This window comes from Macrosteles quadrilineatus, unplaced genomic scaffold (assembly GCF_028750875.1).
Source record: "Macrosteles quadrilineatus isolate MER2022 unplaced genomic scaffold, UCM_ALF_1.0 Scaffold_2__2_contigs__length_208266976, whole genome shotgun sequence".
NCBI lineage: Eukaryota > Metazoa > Arthropoda > Insecta > Hemiptera > Cicadellidae > Macrosteles > Macrosteles quadrilineatus.
Window position 1 is genome coordinate 170,476,612 of NW_026542595.1, and position 21,792 is coordinate 170,498,403.

At 33.5% G+C, this 21,792-nt stretch overlaps 1 protein-coding gene across 3 annotated transcripts in view; it reads right to left on the reverse strand.

The window, feature by feature from the left end:
- The window catches only part of LOC128986584 (regulator of chromosome condensation-like), a 31,189-nt gene extending 24,552 nt beyond the window's left edge, over positions 1–6,637 (reverse strand). For 2 of the 3 annotated variants that reach the window (XM_054407022.1, XM_054407020.1), the window contains exons 1-4: positions 6,467–6,631; positions 2,695–2,813; positions 1,007–1,212; positions 157–336 (exon numbers count right to left, since the gene is read on the reverse strand). In XM_054407022.1, coding sequence (XP_054262997.1) covers positions 157–336; positions 1,007–1,212; positions 2,695–2,794 — 486 coding nt within the window. In that variant the 5' untranslated portion in view covers positions 2,795–2,813; positions 6,467–6,631. Of the gene's footprint in view, positions 1–156; positions 337–1,006; positions 1,213–2,694; positions 2,814–6,466 lie in introns of all 3 variants that reach the window. The other variant, XM_054407021.1, reaches the window with a different exon arrangement.
- Between the last annotated feature and the right edge of the window lie 15,155 nt (positions 6,638–21,792).

Here is a 21,792-nt window from a genome sequence, read left to right on the forward strand (position 1 = left end):
TAAAAGCTACCTAACTGCTTTCCTTTGAGTTGGCTAGATAATCTTAGGTAGTAACAAAGCAACACGAGGCATCTTTCTAAATTCTACACCTATCTTTCATTCATGTTAGGGTTACCGGTTATGGTAATAATTAGTGATATAAATATAAATGAATACCCTGAAGGCGCCCCAAGCAAAGACTCTGCCATCTTCCAACAGAGCAGCGGAGTGTGAATCTCCTGCGGATATCTGCACTACTTTTCCGTCCAGTTCAACCTTGCCTGGCCTCGACTCACTGCCTTCCTCAGGCGTAGGACGACCCAGGGCTCCCTCGTCATTACAACCAAACGTGATAACCTGAAATACCAGCGCAGTCAGTCATGTAACGGTTCTAACCTTATTTTGAGTGTATCCTGTATTATTTTGTGTATTATTTTGTGTGTCCTGTGAGAAAAGTTTGCCATAAATTATAACATAGTAGAATTAGCATTAGTTGACATAGCCTATTGCACTGTTATTAGCCTACTTAAATTACTGTGATTCCTGTAGAATATAGACTTTCAAACCAAGTCCAACTGACAGGACGACTTATTGTAGGCCTACCACAATACAACCTCACTAAATCCATCACCTAATGGAGCGGGACCATCATCAGAAAAAAATCTCCACTGACCCTTGAATCGTAGGTTACGTTACAAGACATTGCTAAACTAGATAGCAGATAGTAGAGCCCTGTCACAACACAATTCCAAGCATCCAATGACTCATCGATCACAAACTGAGTAGGTCAGACTATAAAGTTATTAATTAGAACTATCAAGAGTACAGAAACCGTAATGATATCAACTGTTGCTGGGGAGTGAGGTGGTGGTAGAGTGCAGGAATTCAATCCCCGAGGTTCGAGGTTCAAACTAGCCTACACCAATCACAAAAAGATTTTATCTGTGATAAAGCTAACCCTCTAGCCTGAAATAATGTAACGATTCAGGTGCTAAAGCCTATGTCCTAGGATATGAAGGCACTTTACCTCGCCACTACTGGTTAGACACATAGTGTGCATGCCACCAGCACACACATCCACCACATCAGTCACGTCAGGCACCAGTGCGGGACGAGCTTTCTCCATAACATCAGGTCCCAGTCCCAGCTGTCCCACGTCCCCTTGACCCAGAGTCAGCACCACGCCGGGCCCTCGCTGATGATTCCTCTGCGCGTGAAAAACCTCCTCAGGAACTGTCAAAAAAAAAGAAATGTTAGTGCAGACTATTTAAAGGATTGTATTTCCCACCCTAAAAGCGTCATAAAACACTAAAATATCTTAGAAGCACTTACTTTCCTGTCAAGTAGGCCGAGTTGTTGACTAAGGTAATTAAAGTGTATGGAGTTAATGCATTTTTCCCACCTCTAGTACAAATCCTACTTTTCAGAAATTAAATTTATTTTGGGCCTAGCTCTGAGGGATAAGATATTGAATCTAGGCCTATTATTATAGGTTTTTAAGCCTTTTACAAAATCCAACATAGGCCTACCGTACCTACATTACAAGGTGTATAAAATTATTATTATTATTAAAAAGGTGTGTGCACGCGCATCCCCCACCCCTCCAATCAACCTAAATGCGACGTAGTGTGAGAGGCACAGCTGATGCTGGTAAGCTGTATGTTATTCAGGAAACGCTAGGTCACCGACGATACCTCAATAACGTAAGTTAAAATTCGTTTTGCGCTGTTTTTGTTACGTGGTTATTGGAACAAGAAAAGTAGTAGCTCTGAAGTAAAGTTTCATCGGTTCCCGAAAGAATCTGGATTACAAAACAGATGTATTGACGCATGCAAAATATATTAAAATATAAGACATAAAACAGGTAAATACTTTATTTAAAACTATATTAATTATTAGGCTAATTAAATTATAGGTCTAATTTAATTTAAACACTGCCGTCATTACAGTACGCGATACACTAACGATTGTGATTTCACAGACGATTTCGGTAATTAAATTACAATTCAGATATGACCAATTTGGTTTATAACAAAATTAAAATTGAGCTTGCATTCTCAACAAAAATCCTAACAACAAAACAAACTTTGTTTTGCGCAAGTATCCATCGAAGAAGACAGCGTCATTACTGAGGATCTCTTTAATAGTTTAAATTTAGAAAATTCACCTGAAAATACTGCAGGGTATAACAACAATGAAGATGAAATGTGTATGTTAGGAATTGAATCAAATGAAGACGAATTGAATATGATACCGGAAAAAGATCCAATGGTAGGCCTATGTTTGCCACAGATTTTGACATAAATACCCTCAACCTTGAAACTATGGTCCACCAAGATGCTGGGGATGATTCCGAATGGATCTGTACTTTGGGTAGGCCTACAAAGGTATGTTAAAAATTTGTTTTGGATTTTTGAAATGTATGTTAAGATAAGTTTACATTAAGTAAAATAATTGTAATTATTATGTGTAGGTGTGTAAACCTACACCTATGAATTAATCTTTAAGCTACCTACAGTACTAGGGCCGTTGGCCGAGCTTATGGGTTTTTTTGTGATTTTCATGATACTGTAACTTACCTTATGGATAACTTAATGTACGCGTAATTGAAGGCGTAATTTCAACTTATGTCTATCCAGCATAACTATAAACCAAGAATTAAGTAGGCCTATCTATAGTATAACTGAGGATATATGTTTAACTTGTCTAACTTACCCGGAGTTCCTCCCCGTTTTCCAATTTTTGTTGGAGGTGCTGCAGAATTGTCAATAGAAGTCTTGAGTTTCCTTTTCATTGTGGTCTTTTTAACAGGCATAGTTCAATTGTAAAACCTTCTGAAAAGTACATTAAGATGAGTTAGAAATTTTAGTTTTTAGGCATATTTCTGTTTTGCCTTATCTCCTCCTCCTTGGATACCAGCATAGGCTGGATAGGCTGCGTCACAAATATTAACGATAAAAATAAAACTAATAGGCCAATTAACAATCCTATTGTAAATATTAGTTATATATACGGTATATGTATATACAGTTTTATTTTATAACTTATTGAGCGGAGCGAGCGAAGCTCTTATACCTCGACTCTTAAATGCGTTTCGTAATACGCAAACTCCTAGACGGCTGAAGCTATCGTTTTCAAATTTTGCATGGTGATAAAGACCATATCAGTGAGTGCCAACATCTATATAGGCTAGCGTCAAACAAATCTATTAAGGAATCCGCCCCACGGGCCCTCAAAGTTTCAATGCAATCCTTATGGAAGCAGTATATGACACATAAACAAAGGCATAAGATCAGCTGGTAACTTTTGAATGAAGTAGTTCAAGAAATAGCTAATAGCATTATTCCACAGATAGGTATTAGAACAGAAACGGTACCTATAGAACATAAATAATATAGATAATAAAATGACGACACTAGCCTGAATTGTATAGCCTACTAACATTGACTTTATATCTATATAAAGTCAATGCTACTAATAGCCTTAACATCTTGTTTGGACTTTTATTGACAGTTCCATTTTGTGGTTATATTTCGTTATATTTTGTGGTTATGTGGTTACATCTTTAACTAGCCTAAGTTTATTTCATCCTATGTTAGCCCAACTTATTTTTGGTCAACAATATTAAGAAATCAAGCTGTTAAATCAGTTAGCCTGTACCTAGTTTTCTTGAATCGCAAGTGCTAAAAAGTCATAGAACCTCTGGGATAAGTTAAGTTGTTGTTAATTATTATTTTTGGACACGTAAAGCAGAAGATTTTTGACGATGCCTCAGCCAGACCCTGAAAAGCTTACTCAGTCGGTAATTGGAAATAAGTAATTAAGTTATTTACCTACTTCAGAAAAGCAAAGAAGATACAAAATCCTTTAAAAACCACCTCGATACTTTCCTGTTAAAGGGAACATTGATTATTATCGATGATTTCTTTTAGATATTTTTTTCTTTAAAATCTGTAGCCTATTCCTTCTGTTTTATTATCTTCAAAAACGCATTTAAATTACAAATTGAGAACTAATCTTGTTTAGGCCTATGTATATTATATTAAAAATTAAAACTGTGCCACACTAACCTAACATAAGCTAGCCCAACTTGCTGTACCGCACCATTTCAAAATTCCGTTTGATAACAGAAAAGGCATAGGCTATGGGGAAAACCAAACGGAATTTTGAAATGTTAAAGCAAATTTGATTAGTAAAGTTAGGTTAGTTTAGAACAGTTTCATTTTAAATAGGCCTAGGCCTATAATATATTCTTTTAATCGTTTGTTGATACTGAACAATTTATTTAGGCTATCATAGTTGTCATCTGATGTATTTCAATTTGTTAATATCGATATATCGGACCGAAAAATAAAATATTGATATATCGATAATAATGAATGTTCCCTTTAACAGGGAACCAACACCTCTTGTGTAAAAATTTACTTGCTGGCCATTTTTGTTTATTATTTATAACATCTGTCCCTAGCAAAATTGTTTCACAAATCAATTCAGATTGGATCAAAATTACAGTAGGCCTAGAGAGAAGACTTTGGACTGAACAGGCAGGTTTCAAAGCACATCGCAGCTGTGTGGACTTAATTAATATATTAAAATATTGATATATCGATAATAATGAATGTTCCCTTTAACAGGGAACCAACACCTCTTGTGTAAAAATTTACTTGCTGGCCATTTTTGTTTATTATTTATGTGTGGTTATTTGCAATTACCACACTCCGGATAATTTTAGAGCAGGGTGGAGAGTTTCAGGCAGCTATTTACTTGGCATTTATGATTTTCAAAAAAGCATTTGACTCCGTTGGCCATAGAGTCTTATGGTGTGTGTACTCGAAGATTAAGGAATACCGAACATCATTAATTTAATAAAAGATCTGTATGACGGGTATCAATGCCAGGTACTTCATCAAGGAAAGTTGACGCAGCCCATCTTTGTTAAAGCAGGTGTCCGTCAGGGATGCATCTTGTCCCCAATCTTTTTTTCTTTTGGCGTTGGATGCACTGCAGAACTTTATGAGAAGGGTAATTGGTGGTAGAAGACGAGGAAGTCAATAGGGATTATAGATGTCTTGAAGATCTGGACTACGCAGATAATAGATGCTTGCTTTCACAGATACACGGATATGCAGTTTAAGTTGAATGAGCTGAAGGAAGTAGCTGAAGCGCAGGACTCAAAATAAACCATCGGAAAAATAAAGTAATGAAGAGGGCATGCTTACTTGTAAAAGGGTTTAGAGACATTGCGATACTAGTAGGCCTACCAGTAGGTATCGAATTATTGACACTTTTTTAACAAAAGAAAATATTCATTTGACAATAGGGTGTCAATAAAGTAGGCCTACAGTAAGTCTATACAGTATCATCATAAAAACACCAAAGTTAGTAAGCTAAATTAAGTTAGTTAGTTTTCCTCTAAAATGTAGGCTACTTAAAAGTTAGGCCTGTTTACTGTAAAAACCTGAAAACGGATATCTTTAGTTATTAAGTTAACTTAAGTTTTTTTTTTGTAAAAAATATAAGTTTAGTGCGAAGTTTATTAGACCTAATTCAAAGATGCTTTTTAATAGGTCTCTGAGATGAACTATTAGAGTGGAATTTAGATCAGTCACCATCATTGTCAACAGCAAATCCTTCGGCTTTGACTGTTTCATTTGAAATCACTCAAGCCTAGGCTAAGTTACGTTACCAGTAATTACTTCGCTCTTCCTAAGCACTAAACTTAAATTGTTTAAAATAAACATGTTAAACTTGCATTCAAAGCTGTATTATTAATATAAAGTTCTTTTCCAGGCTAGGCTTTAACACTTAGCCTTTAGCCTAAATAAAATAAATGAAGTGCTCAAGTAAGGCCGGGGCCACACTTGTGTACCTAATTTTTAACCAGCGAGACTGTTTTTATACGTTTTCATGTACAACGCACGAAGAAGAGTTTGACCGTGGCCACACTCGTCTTACGAGATAGGTTTTTTGCCTAACCAAATGAGACTGATAGAGCATGCCACACTAGCAATAAAAATCGTCCGTGTCCGTGTCCTGCACTCCCCCCCCCCCCTCCACACTCACTGGATTTTTTAATAACCTATATCTATTATAAAATTAAACTATCATAACCTAACCTAACTAACCAAACTTGCTAATGGTGAAAAAATCGCATGAAGGTTTACTAATCGAATCGATAGTTTAAATCAATATTAGCATAGCCCAGTTAAGAAACTGTACCCCAAGTCATCTTTAACTCTTAAAGAAGCACCACCAAAGTAAGGCCTAGGCTACTCGACGGCCCTAATTAAAAATTAATATTAATAGGCTAGTCTGAATGTGCAGATTTTAAGAAAAATTTATTTAGCCTATTTATTTATCATAACATCGATTTAAAGCGGTGTTAAAGGAATGAGAACACTATCCCGGGGCTCCAAGAGTGTTCTGGGTTAAGAAAAGTTAGCTGATTCAGTTTGTCAGAAATGTGTATAAATAAGTTTATACTTACTGGCAAAAACAAACCCCTTGGATTGTAGAGAAAATGGAGTCTTGGTCAAACAAATTCAGAAAATCCAATATGGTTATTTGGTGAATAGCTACTCAGTGGAAAGAGAATAAACAACAGAAAACTTAACGTACCGGTCGGTCGGTGCCGTTGGCAGTTTAGTTTGGCTATGGCAGGAGGGGGGGAGGTCGGAGGTCGGAGGATGGTATTTAGGAGGTTAGGAAGAGGAAGAAAGGGGATTTACTCAAGGGAGGTACAGAAGAGGATTCGATGACGTCAGCTGTCAGAAAAAAAGTTGTTGACGTAATCGATTGAGCGATCTGTTGAAGGTGGAATATCGTACTCGTACTAAGTTTATCACTATCGTATCGTTTCGACTTTCGTTATTGTATGGCTGTCGGCTGCCGTTTGTTTATGTTTATGTGCTTTCCTCATCACTCTCCTCCTTCACTTCAACTAAGTTACTAAGTTTAAGTTTACTATTTATTTATAGGCCTACATACAGTTTAAAGTTAAAGGTAAGTAATTATTCCTAATTAACTTTTGAGGAATTAATAATTAGGCTTAAGTTATGGCTATTTTAAATTTGTATTATGGACCACATGATAGTCCAAACCCAGAAAAAGCTAATCTTAACCTGATTTGCTTAGTTAATATAGGCATAGGCTAGTCATTGATTTGTGTTTGTAAAAGTCAGGCCCAGAGTAGGATGACCAGGTTGTTTCAGAATAAAAACAGGACATTCAAACAAATCTCGGCCTCCCCCGTAACTTACAACACACACCTGAGTGTCTAATTAAATTACACAGAGGGTCTCTTATTTGCTAATTTTGTTGAGGTAGAAATCAAGGGCTGCACTTTACTTGACGTCCTACACTCATTCGATTGGTTTTTTCGATTCGATATTTTCATTCGATTCTTTTATTCGATATATCGTTTGGTTAGTTAGGTTAGGTTAAACTTACCTAACTAACCAAACGATATATCGAATGACGCAATCGATTAATCGATATATCGATCGATATTTTCATTCGAATGAGTGTAGGACGTCAAGTAAAGTGCAGCCAAATCAAGTACGTTTAGGCCCTTTTATCAACCTGTTTTTAAGCTTTTAGACCAGTAAACCTACCTAATCTTATTTTCCATTAAAACTTATTTACACATCACACGATTGTCATAGTTGTTTTAAAAGTACATTAATGACATGCAGCTAGGGGCTAGGCAAGGTAAATACTTTTGTGAATCACCACAGGCCAACTGAGAATAAAATAATCCAACATAATTTTTAAGGGTTTTAGATCTTAGGGTACAGTTTCTTAACTGGGCTATGCTAATATCGATTGAAACTATCAATTCGATTAGCAAACTTTCATGCGATTTTTTCACCATCAGCAAGTTTGGTTGGTTAGGTTAGGTTATAATAGTTTAATTTTATAATAGATATATTTTAAAAAATTTAAAATATATTTAAAAATATATATATATTTTAAAAATATCGATTAAGTTATTAATCAATATTTCCAATTCGATAGTTTCAATTGATATAAGCATAGCCCAGTTAAGAAACTGTACCCAGATCTTATTACAAGATTTATTACGGGTACAGTTTCTTAACTGGGCTATGCTAATATCGATTGAAACTATCGAATTGGAAATATTGGTTAATAATCGATATTTTAAAATTATCTTATTATAATGTAAAATTAAACTATCATAACCTAACCTAACCAACCAAACTTGCTGACGGTGAAAAAATCGCATGAAGGTTTACTAATCGAATCGATAGTTTCAATCGATATCAGCATAGCCCAGTTAAGAAACTGTACCGTACCCTTTATTACTAATAAAACATAGGTGGTAATAGCCTACCGGTATGTGAAACTAAGTCATTGATTTTAAGTATCATGAGCATCTTAAATTTAATTTTGTTATCGTTAATTTGTATGCTGGGAATAAACTTAGGCCTACAGTTAACTTATAAATTACAGAAATTCATAATAAACTAAAAAAATGTTTTCTGTTTTGTTCTAAGAATAACTTGCTCACTTGCTTAAGAATAACATTATGTTAAGTTATCCTTTTCGCAGAGGATACGCAACCGGGACCGTGGACGTGGATTATGCGTCCGGCAGTTATGCCTACAGTCATAACCTAACCTAACCAACCAAACTTGCTGATAATGAACAAATCAAATGAAGGTTAAATTCTGTTCATAAAATAAAAATAAATGCCAAAAATTCTAACCAAAGATGTACAGTTAAGAAGAAATGGGATTCTAAGCAAAATCTTTGACAAAAAGTTAGTAACTTCTAGGGCCTATCACCGATGTGATTCGATCTAGATACCTCATGTACATCAGCCATGTACTTTATCTACACACCACGAACACCAATGGCTAAATATCGTATCGTTGTGGAAATGGTGTTCCGGTCCCCCACAACCCGGTGACGTCAATGCCGGGTGCCTAAGTAATCCACATTCGGTAACCAGACGCGTATCCTCTAATCTGCGTTTTTTTTTATAAAGCAATAGGCCTTATTTACTTATAAAAGTTATAGCCAAACAAATTGAAAAAAAACCAAAGTGAACTTAACCAATTTCAAATAATAATAGGCCTAAGTTAATACTATCTATAACCCTCTAAGATTTAGCCAATACATAGTGTAGGCTAATTGAGTTAAAACTTTGATATTCAAATTCATCGCCTCATATTACTATTGGTGTTTACAAACAAGTCAATCTATTGATTACCGGTACCTACCTAAGTTATTTCACCTTCAATTAGTTACGGTAATCATATAGCAATAATGGTACATTCATTGAGTAGACCTAGGCCTATTTAATGTAAAACAAAAGTAAGAATGTAATGCATAATACGCTATGGTTGACGCGCCGAGACCCTGAGTCCTTATCTAACCCAACCCAACCACAATGCAATAATATCATTGTTTTAAATTATTCAAAAGTGTTATTATCATTAGTCGTAGAATCAAATCCAATCGACAAATTATAAATATGAACGACTAAGATTGATTAGTAAGAACAAAGTAGGCCTAACTTACTTATAGACTAAATTTTGTGTAGGCTACTTCAATGTGTATCGGCAATCAAACTGTCGAAGTGTTCACATTTTGTGTTTTTCATACTAACCGATTAAACTGTCAGCACATGCAGGAGCCCGGAACATTTACATTCGAAGATAATGTGTGTTTTTAATAACTTAGCTGATTTGTTGTCACGTCAATTTATTACACGTTCTTATTAGAATATTTTGAAATAATGCCTTAGGCCTATGCAAATATTTAAATAAAATGAATAATGTTAAACTCTACTCTTTGACAAGCAGTCCTGATCATTCAAGACCCCAGCATGATTAATATTGACTACAATCATACCGATAATTAAGTTAATCTATTATATTTGTTTCAGGGCAAAAAGTGCTGCTGTCGCAACCATCAATGATTAGGATTGGAGTGGACGAAGAAACATTTATTTCCATTTTAATTGATTTTAAAAGTTTTTGTAATTTCTTTACATAATTTGGTTTTAACTTGCATAGAATATAATAAATAGTTTTGTCTAAACTTTGAGTTTTTATCCACCAAAAGTTGAAAAATAGATTTATTTTTTAATGTAAAATTTATAGTTGATATAGATAACTGAACCAGACACTTTGTGTGTCACCAAAGATTGCGGCTTTTCACTGTTTTAGTCAAATAATCGTAATGTCCAATTGTACATAAATCGAATTACAGTTTTATATCAAATTGATCATCAATTGGACTAAATATACACATCAATGTTTGTGACGTTTGTACATTCATTGAACATTAAATATAGTCTCAATTTGTACAAACATGAATGTGCATATGATGTTCACTAGATGTCCAATTGAATCTTAATTTAACCTAAATTGAATAACAATTTGATGTAAAATTGATCATCAATTGATCGAGATACGCACATCATATGTATATCGATGTTTGTGACGTTTGTACAATAATTTAACGTTAAATAGTCGTAATTTGTACAAACATGAATGTGCATACGATGTTCAGTTGAACATTCTTGAACATCAATTTAATGTTCAATTGATGTACATGTGTTATATGGGTAGGAACATATTAAAGTGATGCAAACAAATGTTATGTAAACGGTTAAGGCCATTTACCAAATAAAAATATAGACATATGGAATATCAAAATGAAGCTTAGAGTGTGTAGATTTTCTGAAAAGTTTTGATATGGACAAACTCCCTAAGAGGTCTGCCCCACAGACTGATTTCCAAAGGGCTACGCCTTGCATGTTTTGGAAGTTAACGTTATTTGAGTAATTTAGTGAACAACAGCTGGCCAATGCAATTTACAATATAGTTTGTTGGTTTATGTTCTTAAAAGAGGTGCGGTGAATAGACAGTGAAGCTATCTCTAGCCGTTTGATACAAGTGAGTGGTTAAAGGTGTTCGAAACACGATGAATATGAGATTAACAAACCATGTAAACTTATGTCGTTCGTTCCAAGAGGTTGTAACCGATTTTTAACAGGTCGCCATTTCATTGACAAGTATTTAAGTAAAGTATTAAAGACGTGAAAGAGAGTGGCGAGTTCAGGTACAACCCTACCCACCTTAGGACGTAAGGTTTGAAGGCTCCAATGCTTTTTTTACCATCCTTTCAGATGACAATTTCTCGAACTTGGGCCCTTTAAATGAAATATAAAGTCAAAGTTGATTAAATTAATTTAATGGTGGCTTCTGTACACCCGTGAATTTGCGGGTAGAACCTCTTATATTGTTAATAGCAGTTTTCTTAGACTTAATAATATATTTTATCTAACAAAGTAATGTACCGGTAATGTCAAATCTGACGTGAGAAGCGAAGAGAGGATGATATGTTGTGTAAGTACTGTATCTTTTCCTGCAATTTTGTTGATCCTTTTTATTCCAAAAACTACAGTTTGAAACTATTTTATGCCAAATTTATTTTCAAAGTTAAGGTAAGTTTTTTGGATCTATTGTGACTCATACAAATTAGTTGGGGTCTATTATTGTTTTCAATTTAGGATTGTTGTTATCTTGCACTAGGCCTATATCATTATTCTGGTGGAAAGGTTGGTGAGATTTACATCCCTGGGTAAATCTTGACACCATCTTTGACCAAATGAAATTATTTGTACAGGAATATTATAGTAGCCTACCCGTTGTAGCTTGCCTATATTCGATTAGGTTCGTTAGGTGTAGCCTACCTATACATTATTCAAAATTCTTTATTGGGAGGATACAACTTAATAAAAAAAGCAAGACTTGTCCGCTTTAAATTATCAATAGTGCTGATTTATTAATGGCATTCTTAAAAATTAACTCCAAGACAGAAACTGGCCTAAGTTAATATAAATTGGCTTTGGAACCGTAATGAAAATGAATGCCTTTGAACCAGTCTTTAAAAGCTAAACGAAAAAGGGACCTAAATAAACCATTTTGCCAAGTTAACCAATCATTTCAAGCTAAAGATTTCTATTTCAACCGGTATATTTAACATAATTGATAAATGATTGATCTTATTTCATGGAAGCCCCTGAGTCTAAGTTTGGCAATGTTTTTGTAAATAGAGTATAAGCATGGTATAAGTTAATACCTTGGATAAAGAACACTCAAACTGATTAATTTTTATTTATGTTAATACAGTATGAGTATGTTCCCATAGTGAGGGATTTCGCGGTATATTCCATATACACAACACACTGTCAATTTTTTTCAAGTGTCTGTCGTAACATAACCACAAACCATTAACCAACCAGTCCGATTACCGATTACGATGACGTAAACGTACGACGTACGACTACGATGGGCAAATATCGATTGTAGTAGGATCTATCGATTATATCGATAGTTGGCGACTGACGACTCGAGTACTCGACCGAATCAACGATGACGTCATGGCCTGCTGTGCTCTCTAATACAGCGCTGTTCACGGAGGAAATTTGAACTAAATTTGCCTCATTTGTACCTCCCTTCAGTCAGACCCGGAAGAAAGGAGGTAACGGTAACGGAAAAAACAAGAAAAATGTCATGCAACATCTGTATCTTGGCCGTTAGAAAGTACAAAGGAAAAACCAACGATCACGAAATTGAGTTTGGAAAAACAACATACTTTTACAATGTGTATGTACTATCATCTTTAAGATAATTAAATACGCATACAAAATATTTTGTCCTTAATTTTGTTTTACATTCGATAACTAAATATGATTAAATATAAAGAATAATACATAATTTAAAAAGAAAGGAGCTCCTATTAAAAAATAGAATATTCAGCAAGATGCCTACCCAGATAGCACGTATGCTTGATTCAAGCCTTGAATTACGCTTGCGCACTTACTTGAAATGACAGCTTTGAATTTTCTTATTAGATTAACATTCGAATCGAGTGTAATATTACCTATAACTCCGTGTAACGCACTTGAATTACACCTTAGATTAAACACACTCTCTTATGACGAAAGAGCTTAAATTTGTTTCCTGACGATCGATTGTAGCTTCTCTACCTTTCGGATTCTCGCTTCGGAGATCTTCCGCGTTTCATTATTTTAAATCTTGTAGCCTAAAATCTTGAAAACATTTAACAGTAATGTGTATGTAAACCAAACTTCTTTAAACGTTTAGTCAAAACTAACCAATACAGTTTTTTTTTTTTTAGACGTAAATCAAAATGAATAATGTGAAAATGATCTTTTCATCACTCCTTAACGAAAGTAACTATTTTCGATAACAGCTGATATCAATGAAAGTAGTCGTTTCCCAAGCTCTAATTTAGGGCGAGGGAAAATCGATCAGCTGATTTTCCCTCGCTCTAAATTTACTTTCCCTCGCTCTCAATTAGTTCTCCATTTATTCACTACGCGCGCCAGTGTTTTGTTACGGTTTAATTTAATGATTTTAATCAGCTGTATGTATTTTTAAAAGTTGTGTTATTCTTTTATTTTGATGTTTAAACAAAATTTCCCTAGTAGCACAAATATGTATTTTATAAATATTTTATATATTCAAAGTTGTATTTGATAGAACCTCGAATAAAATATATAAATAATATATCTTTAATAACAGTTTGATATATTCAAATATATATTAAAAATATTACCAACAAGCAATGCAAAATATAAATTAAATATAAGTTTTGAATATATAAAATAGATTCATAATATATATTGATCAAATAAGTATAGAATCTATAATATAAATATTTTATATGTATATTTTTCCTATTAAATATTTAAAAAAATTAGGTGTTGAGAATATTTTAAATATATATATACAATATTTTTGAAACTATATTATATATTTAAAGTATTTATAAATATATTTTGAAACACAACATTTATTTTTATTGATAAAATGATAGTATATTTGTAGAATATAGGCTATAGCCTATAATCTTTTATAATTAGCAAATAAATAATTTGCATATTTTTGTTTTTTATAGTGTCTATCTATTTATACATGCATTTTTATATGATAATTGCTATTATGAAAGCGTTAAAATTAAGTTAATAATAATACGTACTCTGAATGGTGTCACTCTATCATGCACGTAAAGAAAAATTACGCATATGGTTAAGAGGCAGTATACATGTTCGGCAGCTACATTTGGGTCAAACGAAAAAAAGTGTTGATGGGTTTTATTTTTTAAATTGCAATATGTGACAATGAATGTGATCATATAAATCTCTAATGATTGGCTAGAAAAGGGTGCTAGCGACTGGCGACCGTTTAAGAAATGAATTACGGAAAAACAGATTAACAGAATCATATTATACTGTTGTATCAAACAATTTTCAAGTATTGCAACCATTGCAACTGACGGCCGCTCTTTGACCATTTGAAAACAAATGTTAGTAACAATCACAAGTAGCTCAGAGGTAAGGTAAGAGGCTCACAAGTCGAAGGACCCAGGTTCGAGACCCACCCGGGTCAAATAAATTTTATCCAGTTATTTTTTCTAAATTTGTTTTTATGAACTATTTAATCAATTTACTCAACTGATAATTGTGTTTTTCATACTATATCATCATTATTTTATGTTTTTATGTTGAGGCCTCAGGGATGTTTGGAAGAGATATTAAATACATTTTTCATTTAAATATTATTCACTAAAATATATTATTGGAACATATTTTTTTAATATTTAATAGATTCAAAAACATATTTTATATATATATAATATATTTTAAATATTATATAAAATTGACATTAATACACACTTGAGATATATAAAATAGATTTTAAAAATATTTATTGATATGTATTTAATATATATTTGTGCTACTAGGGTTATTGAGAAATATACGTAGGTTTCTTTTTAGAAGATTTTATTTTATTTTGATGTTCAATCAAATTAATTGAGAAATCAAATTGTTTTAATATACTGAGGTCTGCTATTCTGTGTTTGGGTATTTTTGCGTCGTGATGAAAAGTATCGTTCATAACTCGTACCGAAAGTTATTATCCGGCACTTGCTCCATTATTCCCGTCCTCGGCTTCGCCTCGTACGTGAAAATAGCTCTCACATACTCGGCTTCGCCTCGCACGTGAAATTGGGGTTCCCTGTGTTCGGCTTCGCCTCACACAAAAACTTGGGCGCGCGACGGAAAATGCCACTTTCGGTCCTAGTAATGAAATATACTATTGTATCAGCTGCTTTTGTTTTCCTGGTATTGACAATAACATGGACCATTACAAGGTATGTAGATAGGACGGAAATTGGATATTCCCAGCCTTATTTATTTTCCAAGGAAAGATTAAAACAAGCAACTGATCACAAACGGCAAACATTACGTCATTGCCGTCAATGCAGTCTTCTATCGTGACGTCATGCTTGACGAGCATTACGGCCTGTTTTTTTTTGTGTGGCCTTGCTTGTGTCCAACTCCAATTGATTTCCCGTGGCCAAATACCCTATACGTAATAAAGAGAGAAATCAAAAATCTTTGAACAGAAAAAAAGTTTGCCCGTACATGAGCTTGTTTCAGATTAGGATAATACTTTATTAACCACTGCTTAAGTACAGCTGAGGTATTTTTAACATTAGGTATATGGAAGGTTCCATTTAGAAAGGAATTACGACCTTAAAGGGCAATTTATGAAATAATGGATAGTTTTTACGCAAGGTCCCTCGTCATGACGAACATTTTAAGTATTTTTGTTTATGGGGGTGTGACTAAAAAATCCTAAAATAAGCACACCTTCCTTCTTGGAGACCGCTGCAATTCGTCCTACTCGAGTCTACTCCTAGCCTCCTTTTAAATATTTTTTTAGTCTAAATTATGTTTTAAAAGCACAAAATTCGACATATTCTTGCATTAGGATGTCACGAAGTAAGGTGTAAGATAGTAGATTAGTAGAAGGTTGATAGTGGCTTACCAAGTATCGGAAACGGAAGAGGACATGCGTTCTTAGTTATTCGATTATCGGAAATTGAGGGCTAACTTATTTCCTCTTCCTACGAAATCAAACGGAACATTTTGACTGCGGAAATTGTTGTTGTCATTTTAAAATATTTACTGAATCCAGCCATCGTTGACTTTTGTATAAATTATTGTGTTTTAATTGCAAAAGAATATTGCCTATGTTTCGTAGTTTTACATTTATATTTTATAACTGCTATAATAAACGATTACTAAAAGATACAATATATATCTTTATATATATATATATATATATATATATATATATATATATATAATATTGGTGCTATGAATACAATATTATGTTACTAAATCATACATCATCAAAATAGCGCTATTGTGTTTACGTTACAATAATCATTTATTATCTAAGTAAACATCTACTGTACAAATACTGCCCCAGTTAAAGTTATAATTACTGAAGTTTGGTCAACTAAATTTATAGATTCTAAACAGTTTTTGCTCAAATAACAGCATAAGGTGAATCAACGTTTGTCTCCATCAGCAGATTATCAGTAGATCATAAATATATATTTTTTTAGAACCGACGAATATGATGTTTGTTATTTTATATCACAAAACTACACATTGAAGAATACATAGCACATACTTAAAAAATTGGATTAATGAATTGAAAATAATTAATATTGCGGGAAAACTATATGAAACGGATATATGGTTATTACATAATTGTTCGCCCGAAACAGGACTACTCGGTGACTCGGTCAAATTGTTTTAACCCACATAGGCCTAATCAGTAGCAATGGAAGAGGTTAATAATGGAAAGAGGTTGTAAAACGATGTTTGTTGAGTTAATTAAATTTAATTTAACTATTAATTAATTATCATTGGGACCAAAATACTGATCATACTTTTTTTAAATAAGTGAAAAGTTCTATGCCCTCTGTTTTTCTTCCTAAGATAACGAAACTAGTATCCTAAAATTTCAATTGTAAGATATAAACTGGTAAAACTTAACTATCGTCTAACACAATGTACAATGGACTTTGGTTCCGTAAAGACTTATCATAACATTTTAATGAATTGGCCTTTCATCGCCACAAAAGACTGTTTTTAGTTTGGCAAACTCCGCTAAAGTCTTTACTCGGTAACAGGATTAGAATAAGCGGATTCATTTGTTTCCGTCGATCTTTATGGGCTTGGATCTTCCTCAAAGAAAACACCATTGTTGAAAATAAGTTTTGACTTACTGTCAACAGGAAAATATATTGCAAATCAAAGTAATATGTTTGTATAACCAACAATATTGTTTTAACTATGGAAGATTAAAAATGAATACGTAATTTACTCTTTATAAGTTGTTCTGTTCATTTAGTTAATTAAAATATAACTTTTAATGACAGGATTTTCTGTTAATATATTTTGTTTCAGACAAAGGTTCTTCTAGTCCAAATTATATTGGTTAAAAATAATATGTTATGCACATCTTCTTTCACAATTGTTTTGTAGCAAATCTCCCTAAGAGAAAGTATATAGCTACTAGCTGAACCCGGCAGACGTTGTCTTGCCTTTGACTATTTATAATCCCGCGGGCTTTGTCCCGTTTAACTTAATTTTCAAGATGATCTCGTTCGCATGGCTCAATCACGTCCTGGTTGAAGTTCGTTCGCTACGCTCACTCACCTTTAGGTTGGAGCTCGTTCGCTACGCTCACTCACCTTTAGGTTGGAGCTCGTTTGCTGCGCTCACTTGCCTTCAGTTAAGCTCGTTCGCTACGCTAACTCGCCTCCAGGTTGAAGTTCGTTCGCTACGCTCACTCACCTTTTGATGCAAATTAGCTGTTGTCATAAATGTAAAAGAAATAATAGTGCTGCACCCTGTTGGTAATCCTTGTAACTTTAATGCTATTGAACATCATAGAACAGAACCAACTTGTTTAATTGAAACAGCTGTTAAGATTCATTAATTTCATTTCTCATAAGGTTAACATGGGAAACTCCAGAGCCACTGGGGCGGAGCCGATTGGACGGATCACGAAATTTATGGTGTATAAACCTATTCCATGACATTCTACACGTATGTACCAAGTTTCGTGGCAATCGGTTCAGCGGTGTCTGAGTTTATCACTGCCAAACAAACAAACAAACAAACAAATATATATACAAACATCCTCTTTTATACTTATAGACTATATTTGGCAAAGTATGAAATAATAAATTATCATATTGAATATTGAATCACATGTGTAAACCATTATCTAATTAAGTGAATGAAAAAGTGAATTAATAAGTTGTGGTCCATTGGAAGAGGTACTTGTAATTTAATAAAGGTTTTATCGACGCTTTTTAATTGTGCCATTTTTGGGTACCTATACATCCAAAAATGGCCATAATAAATATTATACAGTGTGGTAGAATAGTCCCGGAACGGTTTAATAACTTTTTTTCTAATATAGATAAAGTAATGAGACTTGGTTTATCAATAATAGCCATAAATTTCTACTGTTTTAAGCTATTATCACTTTTTTATCCCTTAAGGGGGACGGCCAACGAGGAGTCAGACAAAATTCTTAAATAGCAGCATAGGTCGAGTTTGGTATCAAATTAAAGGCCTTAGTTAGTAGAATACATTGCCGCAAACCCGAACTCAAAAGGAAAACTGAGTCAAAAATGAAAGCTGTTCAAAGATTCATTGTATTTATATTGCTACGCTACCTCCTCAAAGGGGCGACCGCGAGAATTTGGAAGAAAATATTAACGTAAGCATAGTCCGATATGCACATCAAATTAAAGGTCTTAAATAGTAGAATACAATACCGCAAATTTGAGCCCAATAGCACAACTGAGTAAAAAATGGCAGCCGCTCAAAGATTCAAAATGGCAGATTCAAGTGTATGGCTGCCACTTTTGACACAATTGTTTGTTTGAGTTCGGGTTTGTGGCAATGTGTTCTACTAACTAAGACCTTTAATTTGATACCAAACTTGACCTATGCTGCTATTTAAGAATTTTGTCTGACTCCTCGTGGGCCGTCCCCCTTAAGGGATAAAAAAGTGATAATAGCTTAAAAGAGTAGAAATTTATGGCTATTGTTGATATATTAAGTCTCATTACTTTATCTATATTGGTAAAAAATGTATTAAACCGTTCCAGGACTTTTCTACCACACTGTATACTATTAAACACAGTTGTGCACACCATACGATTATATGTAAAAGGCAAACAGTTTAATAATATCGTATCCAAAACCACCATTACATCTGCTATGACTCGACAAATTTTGTTACCACAGTAGGCTTGCACAAACACTAGACACGTTTAGGCTAATTAACTAAAAAAGCCGCGTAGTTTCACTATTTTTATAAATAATGCAAACACGTTATAAAGTTTTTGAATGATACGGTATGTCTCAACACTATAATCATCCTCTGGAAAGAAAAATACTTCCGCCACGTTGCAGCAAACCTAGCTGGATTTTCACTTAAATATTCCCTTATAATTTTTAAATTTATTTCCTATGAAATTTTTCTAAAACATTATTTTAATTAGTTATTAGGTTTTGCTGCTTCAGGTATCCTATTGAAATGTTTTTTATTAAAATGTTGATAGCATTGTATTAAAAAAAAAACAATTTGCTAAATTCAATTAACATACGTATATCCACAAACAAGCAAACTACAACAGTTTTCGAATCCTCCATAAGAACAACATAGATATTTTAATTGACACTTTTTTCAATCCTTCTTCGTAACCATTAGGCATTCAAACATGCTTCAATATACAAAAGTATTTGTTTTTAAGCTCTAAAAATGGTTTAGACAGAAAAATGCAAATTGTTATGTTTGAGGACCAAAAATGACAACACCCAGTGTTTACCCCACAAAACCCTTAGCTAAAAGGACTGAGATGGAAAATTTTAATTTACTTAACTAGCATTCGAAAATGCAGTCCTTGATATGGCAATTTCAAAATTATTTTCAGACCAGATAAATTTTTGACGAACCTACAAATTTTACGGTAAGTTTAATTGCTTACTTCGTAATAAAAATACAGTTATAATACAGCATTTTACTCGCTCATGTTGGCCACGTGATTGAGAAGGCCGTGGTTCACCCCCAAGCGGAAACGGAAGACATGGCGGACGTGTCTCCAGCCGTTAGTTCTGAGGCGCTCTGGTCGATAAGCGGAAATCGACGGCTAACTTATTTTCAAGTTCCTGTCAGCTTAACCGCGTAGTCAAAATTACAGACGGAAATTGTAAGGGCTGGGGCAAAAAAATACGTGTTTTCCTCAAAATCTATGTTCGTTTTCTGGTGTATATTCAAGCTTTCACCGGCAGTGGGACGTTTGCAATTCAAATATTCATAGCTTATTATACAGGGTGTCCAAAAAAGGTGGGGACATAATTTACACGTTTTTTTAAATCGTTTTTTAACCAGATATTCGCCATTTTGTATTTTTTACATTTATAAAAATTTCTATCTTTGAATTTTTTCAACTGATCTTGATGAAACTTGGTATGTACGTTAAGGTAGAGGGACCCATATAAGAAAAATATTATCTTTATTTAAATTAAAATTTTAAAATGGTGGTCATTTTAATTTTTAAACTTAAATTACTTAAAAATGTCTGATTTTATGAATAAAAATGTCAGGAACACTTTTATTTGGAATTTTAAATTTCCTACTAAACAATAGCAAGATCACAAAGATCGAATTAGAAATAGCTGAAATATTACGACTTTTAGTTGTAAAACGGGGTAGAATAAGGCAGAAGCTAGTCAGGTTCGCCCAATTTTACATTCTTCTCTAGTATAAAGATTTGCGCATCTTCTGCCGTATAGGGAAATCATCTTAAATAACGTTAATAAATGGTTTGGAATATAACTATTGTGATAGTTTTTACACTTTCTCGATCTCTGCTGTACTAGAGTGGTGATGAAACTGAAAACCAAGAGTATTTTATGTGGAGAGGAATTAATTAAGATACAAAACAGTCAGTTAATTTGTCAACTGCGTTCTGCGTTTGTTTTACGGTTCGCTTCAGGCTTAAAGCCTCTTAAATATTTCATCGCTTTTGATTCCTTAGAGAATAAATGTGACGTTTTCATTCTGTACACGCAGCATTTAAATTACTAATTAATTAGAGAGAGTCTCGTCTAAACGTGGAAACTGTTCTTATTTAATGCCATTATTGAAACACCTTACGGTGTTTGAGAAGTTGATATTTTGACTATTACTTATTAGAAATACTCCTTATAGCAAATTGAAACACAAAATTATTTCTAGTTAAGTGGTACCTATCCTACCTAGTATGTGGTATCCATTGAATGTTCATAACCAAATATAAATTCGAAGTTGATTCACGACACAATAAAATTTGTTGGAAAAGTAGTTAGTTTCCTACCATTACAAACCATACACCTACCATACACAAAAATGTCTTTTAAACAGCATACAATGAGATAACACGTTTGCCATATTTATAAGCATTTTTATTTTTTAGAGATTATCAACTTTTTTTTATTTTTCTTCACAATGTCATGGGTATTTAGATTTTCCAATATCTTAGTAACCAAAAAAGGCCAAATAAAATGTTTAACATTTAATTGTTCTAACAAATAATCCTACTGGTTGAAAATTGTTTCAAATATTAATTAAAGCTGTAACAAAAATCTAAAAACAATTGTTCTTTGTATAATTTCCGCCATTTTTCACCTCCAAACATCTAATGCCTACCACTGGTTATCAACTTTGTTTAAATAGGTGCCGATTGAAAATCACCTTTTAAAGTAGTTTTTCCTATAATATTTTGATGTTTCGATTAGGCTTAATTTTATTCTCGCTTACACATAGTTACAGAATCAATGGATGGTGTTTTTCAATAATGTACGCAAAGCCTACATTTTAA